General features: G+C 39.1%; 1 protein-coding gene across 2 annotated transcripts in view; it reads left to right on the top strand.

The window, feature by feature from the left end:
* The window catches only part of arap2 (ArfGAP with RhoGAP domain, ankyrin repeat and PH domain 2), a 132,848-nt gene that overhangs the window by 46,618 nt on the left and 72,877 nt on the right, over positions 1 to 13,353 (top strand). For both annotated transcript variants that reach the window (XM_008435470.3, XM_008435469.2), the window contains exons 10-11: positions 4,378 to 4,484; positions 9,368 to 9,567. In XM_008435470.3, the coding sequence (XP_008433692.2) occupies positions 4,378 to 4,484; positions 9,368 to 9,567 (307 nt within the window). The remainder of the gene's footprint in view (positions 1 to 4,377; positions 4,485 to 9,367; positions 9,568 to 13,353) is intronic.

Here is a 13,353-nt window from a genome sequence, read left to right as displayed (position 1 = left end):
ATTAACCTATATTGCTGTACTTTGTGATATGAATCTTTTTACTGTACGAAGACATCTAGTAACTCTGCCACTTTAGTTGAATTTTCTACAAATTTGCCATCAATCTTTAGTTCATAATCACCTTTTTAATTGAATTGGTTGGTGATTCATGACCCAATATTGTTTTGCAATTACCTTTTAAGAACTATGTATAATTGCATTTGAAAAAAAAAATCCTTCTCTTTTCTTGGTGATCTTAATACAGCATTTCTTAACATATCTAACTTCTCCACTTTCTAGTGGAGACCAGACTTTGCAGTTCATCGGCTACAGCGAAGTCCTGAAGTAGCAAAGCAGCCACAGACCATTACACTGTCACGTTTAACATGTTGCTCGTTTTCTAACATGCTAGCATGTTAGTGTTTGCATGTTTGTGTTCTTTGTGCTTGACAGTGGATTTTGTCCATTGAAACTACCCCAGGCATCATCTTAAACTTTTAAGTGCGACAGTAAAAGGAAAAAGCAGAAGCTCCACATGATACCTTTTTAAAGCACTGTACAATATATATTGGTGTATGCTTTATTTTTTTTTCTTTTGCATTTTTTTATACACAGACTTACTTCTAGCTTTTGAGCCGACCCATTTTAGAAAACCTCTATTATTTTTTACTGAAACCCTGTTTCACCTCTTGGTTTCCTCATCCCATCACCTTTGTGTTTTGGTTTTTTTTTGCTCTCTTTTCGTGACTCCATTTTTTATTTTTGTTGTCACATTTTGCGCTTCGTCTCTGTGCCTCTGCAGTGGACTGCAGTGTGTGTTTTGCACACTCGAGTGAGTGTGTTTTAGCTCCCTTTTTGATGCGGTGGGTGCTTCCCCCATCTTTCCAACCTGTTTTTATTTTGTCTTTGTCAGAGCTTTAGGCTATGAAACTGTTCTAAACAACAGCGAAAGTTGACAGTCAAGTCGAGGAAAAGCAGACTTGCCGTGGAATTCAGTAAAACAGCTTTTCCCGCATCAAACTCCCATGTCGGTGTGAGAAAAAAATTTGAGGCTGAAAGCTCAAGTTGGTTTGGATTCCCCAGGTGCAACTTTGGCTTTCAAAGCGCTTTGCTGTTTTGCACAGGTAAAAGCACAAGCATACTTTTTCAGCACAAAACCACTTAATAAAGTCCCCCTTTCCTTCTGTTTCTCTGTAACCCACACACACGCGTCACATGCAGACTCGGTTTGTGCGTCACTGGGAGAAGAAGGGATGCACTATATTTTCTCCGGTCGTCTGTATTACAAATCACTTTATATCCAGTTCCATTAGCTGTCACAGACAGAAAGCAATCCTGGACAAGAATGACCCGCTTGGTTTGGGGAATCTTCCTTTGTGTTTGCTCTTAGCCTTTCAAAAGGTTATGACTCCAACCTCATGACCGCTCTGCTGCTACAGATTCTTTCTTGGGCAAAATGAATTCATATGGTGTCTAATAAAGAATGCTAACACAGACAGTTTCAGGCATGGTCTTAGATACATAAACAACAAAATTGAGTGCACTTCTTTTCAATATAAATCAAATGTCAAATGAGTCAAGCGCATGTCTTTTCGCAAGAAAATAGAACTGTGGTGAGGGAAAAAAAATAGTTAAAGAAAACGACTGCGCCCCTGAAGAAATTAAACTTATTTCAAGAAAGTGGATTTTGATTTAAGGAGATTTAAAATGAAATCTCTTACCCAATACACATTTTTTTTTTTTTTTTTTAAGTCATCCTCTACTGTCGAACAATATTTGGGCTGAACTCCAATTCCAAAAGTTGCCTTCTGCTCCTAATCATATCAAAATAGAGACTACGAAAGAACACCATACTCTGAAAAGAATAATGGCAGCAGAAATTTACATAGCATCATCTGATTAATAACATCTCTGGAACAATACTCTTTGAACAGAAAACCCAAAGTAAAGATGGTTATAATGTACACCACATTCAGGAAAGACACCCTATATGTACTGTCTATCATGGTGATAAGAGTCATTGACTTTTGCTGGTTTAATCACTGCATGATATGGACACCTTGCAGAACCTCAGTCAACCACAATGTCATGTGTTTACCAAAGTGTAGTAGTGTCAAATCTGTCAGAGGTAGAGCTTAGCTGAAACCGTGTAATCACCAGGACAGTGATCCCAAACCAGCAGCAAACCTACAACAAAATGACCCAACAGTAAAGAATTAAAGTTGTGTAACTTCCTGCTTAAAGTACAGAGTTCAATCTGATTGAAATGCAGCGGTGAGACCATAAACGAATACCTGCAAACCTCAACAAACATGACGCATTGGTCAGAAGTCTTCCACAACAGAGTGAGAGACTAATACAGTTGGAAAGAAAACAAATGCTTTAAATTACTTTTGTTTCAACAAGATGGTTTTCTCCCATCACATATGAGTAAAGGTTTAGGTTTAGCGCTCTCATAGAAACAAGGTATTAACTGTATTTTACGTAATGGTGTCACGCAATGCACTAAAGAGATTTTGAGCCTATTCTACAGAAATAACCAGAATATAAAGTCCATTAGACCAGTGTTTTTCAACTTTTTTTGAGCCAAGGTACGTTATTTTAATTGAAAAAATCTCGAGGCACACCACCAACCAAAAATGTAAACAAAGATACTCTGTATACTCTATATTACATATATAGTCATTCTTATCAAAGTCTCTTGAATAGGAATCAAATAAACACAAAAATGCATTTTTATCACATTTTACATTTCTTATTTCAAATTGCACTTAACATGTCCTCTTCAAAAATACCCCTGAACAGCCACAACACTGTGGTGTTAAATTTAAAGAAGTTGTAGAAAACTTAAAACTGTTTTACAAACTAATCCACAAGCATTCTTTTAGCCGGAATACAGAAAATAATTCTTATTCTGAAAGAAGCAATAATATTTGGAAAACATTTCACTTCATATTCACTGTTACAATATGAAGAGTTGCATGTACAAAATGTCAATATCTGTATATTTTACCCACCTAGTGTGAAACCTGTGCATGTTTGGATGAAAACAGCTGATTTTCTGGCAGAAATTGAAGAAAGATGAAGCTCTTCCTCAGCAACTCTCAGTCTCTCTCTGGTTTTAGTTTTTATAGTAGCCAGGCTTGAGAAGCTCACTTCACATGTTGTGGGAAATGGACCCATGTTCTTTCCAACCCAACTACTGCTGAGCTTCTCTGTCTTTTCCATCACTGTCTTGCTAGATACGATGCTCTCACCGCTACCTGTAACATTCATGCATCACTAATGCTCTTGTTGTAATGTAAAATGCTGTGTACCTACTGCCATCTAGTGGTAAGAAAATTACATGATTACGCCGCTAGTCACTGCTACAGCAGACACTCGAAGATGGCATTATTTGCAGATAATTCATTTTCAAAAAATCTTTTAAAATCAATTACCGTATTTTTCGGCCTATAGAGCGCACCATACAAGCGCCTTCATTTAAAAAAAAAAAAAAAAAAAACCAACAAAAAACATAAACAAAAAACATAAACAAAAAAACCTGGAAGCTGCTCTCGATTTTCCATAAGGACCCAGCAGAGGGCGGCGTCCTAATAAATCTGCTGCATATATTAAGGACGCAGCACTCCGTCTCCAAAGCTGAACCATGGTTTCGTTCACACCGAGCTTAAATGCAGCGGCTCTATTTCCCTCCTGTAGTGCCAGATCGACAGCCCTCAACTTAAAAGCTGCATGATATGAGTTTGAAAACATTTCTCCATCGTGCCTGCTGCTTAAAAATACCCCTGAACAGGTTGAAAATTCTTCTTCTGATTTACAATTTTGACTTCTAATGATTCACTTCCTGCTAGAGAGCCCCCTGGTGGTTGAAAAAAAATACACCGCAAGGCCACAGCGGGCTAGAATCCGCATGGTTTAAAGCTTAGAAAAAAAGTAGCAGCTTATAGTCCGAAAAATACGGTACCTTAGGTGAAATTGAATAATTTCCACGGCACACCTGACGATCACTCACGGCACACTAGTGTGCCGCGGAACAGTGGTTGAAAAACACTGCATTAGATGCTTTGTTAAAATGGTGGGGAAAATTTTTTTTTACAGTGTCTTTTGTGGTCACAGATTCCCTTTCCCTGCTGTGACAAGATGGGGAATACAAAAACACTGGGGAAAAAGAGAAAAAAATTCAGCATAATTTTTAGGAGTTTGCCATAATTCCAACATTAACTTTTTAAATGAAATAGTTTTTACATAGCTAATTTACTATTAGCATCTACATTCTTTTGTTTTTACTCATTTTACTGATGATGTAAATCTACAACATTTCCCCTAAATTCTTGCTCTTCCTTTTATGGCTGACATTTTTTTCTTCTTCTTCTGTATGTTTTGTTGTTTTCCCAGGACTTTCGAGCAGGGCTCGGTATATGCGAGGTGGAGCTCAGTGCTGCCAACATTAAAGAGGTGGACCGCAGAGGCTTTGAAATCAACACACCTTTCAAAAATTTCTGGTAGGTTGGCTCTACCTTTGTAGCTTTATGTGTGTCTGACCACTGAATCTGCATGACATCTTGCTTTGTCTCCTTTGACCGCCAATAAGTGATGGAGGGATGTGCGAATAGTATTCGCCACCTTGCAGATAGTTTTTTCTGTCACACGTAATGTCTTCGATCGTCAAAGAATGTTTAAAATAAAACGAATTTACCAATCTGTGGAGAGTTATAGAGCCTTTTCTGAGAATTTGGGACTCCAGAAAACCAGAGTGAGAGCCGTCATCCGCAAATGGAGAAACGTGGGAAAAACTGTGAACCTTGCCAAATATTTACCAAATATTTGGAAATAAACTTAAAACAGGAATGATTTTGTCTGATTTAATGTCGGTGAAAAAAAAAGTTAGCCTTTTTTTTTAATAATATATGAAAATATCCTACGTCAGCTGCTGATATCTCACTTAAGGTTCTGACCTTAGTTTATGATAAAAGCTTATTTCATCCGACAGTACGAAATGTTGACAGCAATTAGATAAACCTTTGTAAGGCAGGCTCGCTTTGATGAGAAATTTGGCATGAAATGAGTTAATAGATCAAGGCAATTAGTTTTCCATTTCATTTTAATTCCCCAGCCAACGCTTACTGGTTTTCTATGTTCCTCTAAGCTCACGCGTCGTCCACAGTCCTTGTTGCCAAAAAACAATCTCTCACATTAGCTCTGGAACTGTCCAATCAGTAAGTCACTTTCCCGCCTGCGAAACTCCACTTTATCTTTTGTTGTTTTGTTTTCAAAAAGACCTGAATATGAACATAGGAAGTCATTGATTTATTTCTAGAGCCATCTGAGCAGAACAGGAGCATCATTAAAAACAAATCCATGCACTGACAATGCAAAAAAGAAAGGGAGAGAAAAAAAAGCACTCCATATGCTGTCCTTTTGAGGTGTAAAATGTAAAAATAATGAGCAGGCATGTCAAAAAGTTAAGACGCTGCTGTGGTGAGACAAAAGAGAATCCTAAGTTTGCTTTTCCTTTATTGATCAGCTCTTCCCTGTCAAATCTTTCTCAGGAAGCGCCTTGTGAAATCACCGTGCCCCACACCCAGGTTATCGATCAGCACGTTGTCCGCAGTACATGCGAGTCGTGTCCTGTACAAAAACCCGCTAATTATTGATCAGCTCTGTTTTTCTGAAGCGTCCTTTGAGAGCTTTGTGGAGGTATCTCTGCCTCTGTAGAGCTCAGAGCCTTTCAGGTGACTCCTGTCTCCCCCCACCCCCCGCCCCACCCCACCGAGGACCCATAATCAATGGGCACGCCGCTTGTTTGTGCTGTAATGGCCCGTTTAGAATACAAGCATGACAGCTGCCCGGAAAAGAAAGTTCGGCTTGTTTGTTTGTGTCCGCTTGTTCACTGTTTCTCCCCCCCTTTTTTTTTTTTTTTTCACGTGTAAAGATTTTTCTTTTTTTTTCTTTTTGGCCTTGTGCTTCTAGCTGTATTGTGTATCTGATCGATCTATTTGTGGCAGCTACCTTAATACTCCCGTCGTCGTACGGTCGCTTCGTTAACACACTAGTCGTAATTGGTCCAGAAGAAAAGGGATGGGGGCGGGGGGGAGAAAAACACAATTAGCTTGCGTCTGCTGAATAGTTTTGATAAGGTCATTGCTAAAAGGGTTTTACTCTTTACGCAATTGTGTTTGTGGATCGAATCGATTGGTGGCCCTGCGAGCGTTCTCCCACCTGCTCAAGGTAGGGATTAGAGAGAAACTCATCTAATCGCTTTAAGCTGTGGAGACTCACTTTGGCTTTTCCATTGTTTTGCAGCCTTTTAGTGGACAAAGTGTTCTGTCCGAGGTGGGGAATGCGGCAGCCGACTTTTTAGGGCAAAACAAGAACACTTCATGGTCGGTGGAAAGTTTCACGAACCCAAAGACGTTTAAATTTAGATGGAACAAAAAACAACAACTTCTGTTTGGACCGGAACACATCTATTTAACGGTTGCTGTTGGCAAGACTGATTTACTACTACACTGCTGATTTTGTGCCAGCTTTAAAGACAAAGGACAACTTTTCAATACATCAAAGTTTTCCTATCTGTGTCTGGGTTCACAAACGCCTGTATGCAGAAACGCGAAAAGCCTTCACAGTTTGCATTAAATAGGTCTGTTAGGATGTTGTCTTGTCATTGAAGGACGTTGAACACAGCTGTAGCTAAAGAAAATCAGTAAAGAGAAAACTGTTCAGCTTCTCAGTACCGACAGCGATGGGACATTTAGTTACTTGTGGTGTACCTGTAAACCAGATGTCTCCCCAGTTCTCTCATCACTTTGTAATTGTTTTTGCTGTGAAATTGCCATTTGCTTTTTCTTGATTAGAATGTAAAAGCCACTGTTTCCAAGAATAAACTATACATTTTTATTTGTCTGTGAATATAAGCGTAAATGCAAAAATTTAATTCAGTCAGTTTCCACTATGATTCTATTTATAACACTAAGGTCGATTCAGCTTGTGATGTCAGTTGTTAGTTTATCTAAGGAGACTCGGCTAATTGCATTGAGTCGCTGATTTGCATCAATCCCTCCTCTTGATTGAGCTTGTGGAGGCAGTTGGCAATTGGTTAATTGCCACCGTCCTTTAATTGATTACCTTTTCTGAAGCGGGTGTTATACATCATCTAGTACTACATCCACTGAAGTTACTATACAATTAACAATGCAATCAGTTTATGAGCAACTAGAAGTAAAGTTGAAGAGTTTCTTTTCTTTTTTTTTTTTTTAAAGGTTGTTGCAGTATTTTCTGATAAAGATCTTTTGTAATAATTTTTTTTTCTCGGGGGCAGAATGGTAAATTAGATTCAACCAAAATGTTATTAAAATGGTCAGGTTAGGTCGTGGCAGCAAGGAAAAGCTGTTCTGTTCTCATTCTTGGTCAGATGTCAGTGCCAGATAAAATGTATGAAGGCAAAGACGAGTTGTACTTTGAACATTTTTGTGTAAAGCCAATTAAAGCTTAGATAATTTTTGCCATGAGCAAGTTTACTTTAAAAATATGCATTCCACCTATGTGTAGGCTACATTTTTTAAGTTGAGATAGTTTTAAAAGAAATGTTTTACATATTTTAGCGCGTTTGTTGGGGGAAAATACACAGTTTGATATGGGTATTCTGGCTAATTAACAAGCTAACGTTTCTCGGGTTTACAGTGTTACTTTTCAAAGACAAACTGGCAGAAAATACTGTGCAATGAGCACATTTACTTTAGGACCGATGCCTCTTCCACCCATACGTAGCCTACACCTTCCTAAGGTGATGACAAGCAACAAGCTACAAGAGTTACCATGTCTGTTGGCAAAATAAACATCCTCCTGCAGGCTAGCAAATGGGGGAATATAAATAAACGTGTTAATTCGCGAGATAACATTAGCTTGTCAGGCTCCTGTTACTTTTCAGACATGACATTCTGCAGGGAAAGATGGTTTATTTTAGAACTGTTGCCTCTTCCACCACTTTGTACCGCTACGCTAACTGTATTTTAAAGCAGAAGCCTGCATCAGTCTGTGTGAGTTAGCATGTCTGTCAGTAAAAGAATAAACCAGTTAATTCATGAGACATGGAAAGCCTCCAGTGTTACTTTACAAGTAGAATGATGGCAAAATATAACATAATAATCTGTGTACTTTAAAACTGACACATTCTCTATGTTCACATCTGTTTTAAAAGCTTTTCAGTAAAAGATTCTTGTTTGTTTTACATCCAATATTAACACGTCACTTCTGATCGATCGAGGTTTCTGCAACTAAAATTGACGATCGTTGTTCATGTAGCTACAAAAATACTAAGAAATATTAAATATAATAATTATCCATACTATTGCAATCCTTTGCAAACTCTACATGCTTTAATGCAGAAAATGCTACTCTCGTTAAGAAAAAACGAGAGATTTCCTAAAATGGGAACCGCTACCTTCTTGTAGTAAGAGAGGGATTTGTGTGTCTAACTGGCTAAGTGTCGGCATTCACTGAACTCTTAGATTACTTTCAGCATTTATAGTGTCCCAGATAATTACTTCTTAGAGCTCTGTGCCCCCTCTTCGGTTTTCAGGCACACATTGCAGTAGTTGAGCAGTCTTCTCCTGGGTAGAGGCCAGTGGGCACAGGACGGCTGAACCCAATCAACCTATCGATCTTTGGTGGGTTGCTTGGGTGAGGTTGACCCCCAGCTCCACATCCCCAGCCTCAGGCGAACCCCTCCCCCCCACATAAGCAGACACCCTCCTTCCCCTTCACACTCTTCATCTTACTTTGCACCGGGTGCCAGGTTACCATGGAGATCTGTGGTTCCGTTTCTCCCCTCTTAAGTGCTTCTTTCATTCATGCTCTCGGCCTCTTCTCTCTCTGTTTTATATTTCTCTCTGTTCTCACTGTTTGTCTCTTTGTCTGCAACCCCTAAAAGCTGAGTCATCACGCACACCGATTTCATACCTCCTATGTTTGCATGCTTATTCATTTTCTTATCAGTTTGATTTAATGTAACTGATTAACGGCTCTCGGTTTTGCTCACCTCCACGTTGCAATAATATCCTAAAAGAAACGTGAGAAATGTGCTACATTAGAACTTTATAGATTGTCGAGTTAAATGCTGAGACAGATTGATTTACTTGCCCCCCCTCCATTGCTTCTATCACTTTCACCTAATCTATTGCAATCACACAGAGATGTCCACACTTAGCAAGTGCCTCCTGAAGCTGCTCCAAAATACTGTTTACACACACACACAGCATACGCAAACACCACTCCCTGTCATTCTGCTAGTGGCTACTATGTTGTTTAATTGCTGTCTCAAATCAAATCGATATTTGTGAGGTTATGTGTTGGGGTCAGGGCTAAAGAAAAGAATTGATCGTTGCAGCTTTGTGGCAGACTCGGAACGGGAGAAGGAGGAGTGGGTTGAGGCGATCAAAGAATCAATCGCGGAGACGCTCTACGACTACGAAGTGGCGGAGAAGATCTGGTTCAACGATGCCAATAGGATTTGTGCCGACTGCGGCGAGTCGCAGCCGGAGTGGGCGTCGGTCAATCTGGGTGTGGTAATCTGCAAGAAGTGTGCAGGTAAGAGGCACGCTTATGGACCAAACTTTTTGCATGTTCTTTATTATCTTCACAACTACTAGTATTAAGATTTCATATTTCATTTAGACATGAAGGGGAGGTTTTTTCCAGGGACGTGGTGCCATTTTATAGCACGATCAAGTAACTATGTTACCTCCAGTCATTATAAAAATGCGTAATATCTCCAACATGACTTAAAACAGACTTGACGTCTTTAATTTGATGCCCTGAAATTGGCCTCTGTCTCTTTAAGAAATTCTGGCTCTTTCCAACACTCCACCTTCAGCACGTCAACACAACAATCCTTCTCCGTTATGCCATTTTACAAACATTCTTTGGGGCTTTGTAAGGAGAAGTAGTTCTCATGATGGAGCTCAGCAGACTCACAGTTCCACCAGGTGTTTGCTAATTGCTGCTGCTGCTAGTCTAGAGGACCTTATTGAGGAAGGCGTGCTCTGCGAGACTGAGCTTTGTGTAAGTAAAAAGGATTTCTCAGACATGCAATCAAGAATCAAACATCCAGCATCATATAGAGCTCAATAAAGTAGATTTGACATAATACTTCCCCTTTTAAAAAAATTTTATAAAATGAAATGTAATTTGCCAGTGGTCATATTTTTAAGGCAGGCTGGTGCAACTTTCACTTTGAATTCATAATTTGACAAACTTTTTCTGAGGTCAACAGGTACTTTTTGTTTAATGACAGAAAGTGGATTTCCATACTCTCTTCATGCACCCAGGTGAAGACAAACATATGCTGGCTGGTGGCCCACAAGCTGATAAACAACATACAGTCCAACACAGTAAAATAAAACAAGGACTCCTATGTAGAAATCCTCCTACGTAAAACTCGAGTGTAGCCGTTGTAGGTCGCTGTAGGTTAAGACCTCCCGTCTCACCACCTCGTATCTTCATCTTAACCGGGATAATGAGCAACAAAGTAAATACTTGCAATTGAACTAGTGGGGTACTTAATAGTGCCCTCCACAGTTGTTGGCTAAGATGTGAACAAAGCACTTAAAATAAGTTGTAGTTATGGAGAATTAATGACCCCAAGATGGTATGCTGTGCTGCAGTCCTCCAACAGATGGCTATGTAAATTTCTTTTTTTTTTACTGCTTGATCTGGTAAGATAAACTTTTCTTCTCCAGCCTGGTTGTTTTAAAAGTTTTAAATTTTGTACTTTGACTATCGATTTGAACAGGTTTACATGAGCAGTTAGTTTATTCTAGTCATTTCCTAAATTATGAGCATCAATCTATGTTTGCAGTGCTTGCGTAACATGTTCTCCTTTTTTTTTTTCTTCTAGTTTTTGTATTGTCGCTAATAGAAATGGGCCTTGGTCATGTCATTTTTAAAACCCAGGGAAAAAGACAATTATGTCTTCTCAGAGACACTCTGATCAACGTGAGAAATCAAAACAATTGGGATTGTTAGAGATTCCAATAATTGTGGCTTGTGATTTTACTAAAAGTCATTTCTTCCTTTGAATAGGATTGTTCATCTTCTCACTTAACTCAAATTAAAGGTAGGCTTTTTCCATATGAGATGGGGTAAAATATTATTGCATTTTAAGTATGTTTACCAGTTATTCTGGAAGGTGCAAAAACAATAAAAACACGCTTTACTAAAAGATTAAATTGATGCCACAGAAATGCATATTGAACTTTTATACACTAATCACAGGATCAAACACTTTTTAGGTTAAATAATGCTTAATTTATGAAACATGGACTTCTGAAATGTTAAAATATAAAAAGGTCATCACTAGAAGTTTCTACATTGCATTTCATATAATGATTTCTAGACAGACTAATCAGTGTTTTACATTTTTCTTCCCCGTTTACCATGTCAAGCAAGTTGGTTTTTAGTCCATTAAAACTTCCAAGGTTATTTTACAAAAAATATTAAATTGGCACTACAGAAATATTGAGAAAATTTCAATAATCTTCTGAAAAATGTCATGTACGGTAGTTTCAGAACGAATCGGAGTCCTGGTACACTGAAAACACATTCAAGCTTTCACTCACCTATTCTCTGTAAATGTGAGCTCTTCGGCCTCTGCCGACATGTAATCTGACCCCCGGGGCTGTTTTGGGGAATAAGATCTCAGGTGATAAGCCACTTATGGGAGTTGGTGTCTGGCCTGTGGACTCTAATCTGTTTGGCAATGCCAGATAATTCAGATGAAATGACGAGAAAGATTATGTGCAAGAACTTGGGGGATCCCAGACTGCTACTTGACCTGCTAAACACGATTAGAGCGAGAGAGAAAGCCGGACTGAGTGGACACATCCCTCTTTCCACCTCCAGATTTCTTCCTGTCATTCTTAATGCGATTCTTCACCTCGCCCGTCTAATTGCTACACATCAGATAGTCAACGTCTTCTTTCAAACACTTCTAAATGGTTTCATTTGCAGAGGTGTTTAATATTACATTTTGTCGACACGCGGAGAGTAAGGGGTGGGGGGGATATTTGCAGTTAAAGGAAGCGGCCCTGGTCTCCTGAAATTATTCTGTGGTCTGTTTGGAATACCAATGCCTGCTCATGCTTTTAATTAGGCCTCTTAAACTTTATTGTTAGGGACAAAAAAAAAAAAAGTCACAGAACAAGAGGGAGAGGCAAGAAGTAATGAGCGAGCTAATGGGGAAAAAATGATACAAGATTGACTTTCCCCTTTTGTGCAAAGACGGAGTGAATCCTAATGGTATGTAACTTCACTCTTTGATGTTGAAGAGTTTACTACTGGAGTGTTTTGTCATAGTTTGCAGATTTACTATAAGTTGTGAATCTGTGATTATTCCTGATGCTTGTTTTTTAGGAAATAAATAGCCTAATTTTTTCTATGTATAAAATCTGCCTGCTTAGTCACACTTTTCTTGGATAACTTCTGCTGCTGCTTGGACACTGTAGGATTGCTGCTCCTGCTACTACCCTCTCGAATGCTGCTGGTTCTCATAAATTTAATTCAAGATACTACTTCGCCGATACCGAGCTTGGGTCACTTGGCTCAACAGCTACTTCTGTCGGTTATTGCTTTTTTATTTGGCCTACAAGTATTAAATGCACACATTTTTCAAAAACCTTTAAATGGGATTTCCAGTTTTCCAACTAACCATAAATAAATTCCCCAAATATTTTTAAGTACAAAATGAAATAGACAAAAAGTTACATTGTAGGGAATTCTACATTTAAGGTGAAAGTATTACTTGACTTTTTCTTTGTCAACCCCCCACTCTCCCCTAAAGATGAATTTGAGCTTTCATCTTTTTCACCCACCACCACCTTTCAACACAACTTCTCCAATGGAGATGGCGCTAATTAAAGAGTTTCGCACTGCTATGCTGATACATAATTTCAACAAACCATGAGGTAGCTCATAAACATGTCCTTACTTAATAGCTGCCAAGATAATCCTGGGTTTATCCGTTTGCTAACTCGCCGCTTGTCGCCCACTGAAGGTGCAAAAGCCTTGAACTTGCTGCCTGTTCTGTTCTGTTGCACGAATCCCTATGAAAGTTTCTGACAGGAGGTGAAATCCTCGGAGGTGGCCGTCTGCTCTATGTTGCTTTGGTTCCATGGGAAAGATGAAGACATTTGCACTCAGCTTTTTATACAGAGGGATCTCGCTGCTTACCCTGAGGCTCGTGCACGCTTTTTTTCAGCTTCATTAACTTTACACAAGTGAAAATGGTCCTGTGGTGTTGCACGGCCCAGTGGATGGTGCACTGATGTTGCAGTGCAGGTGGCTTCATGAGTAAAATGGCTTCAGCCCTTCACAGGT

This window comes from Poecilia reticulata, chromosome 18 (genome assembly GCF_904066995.2).
Source record: "Poecilia reticulata chromosome 18, P_reticulata-male-v2, whole genome shotgun sequence".
NCBI classification, from domain to species: Eukaryota; Metazoa; Chordata; class Actinopteri; order Cyprinodontiformes; family Poeciliidae; genus Poecilia; species Poecilia reticulata.
The sequence above is the reverse complement of the archived record's forward strand: the minus strand, read 5'-3'. Positions and strand labels throughout refer to the sequence as shown.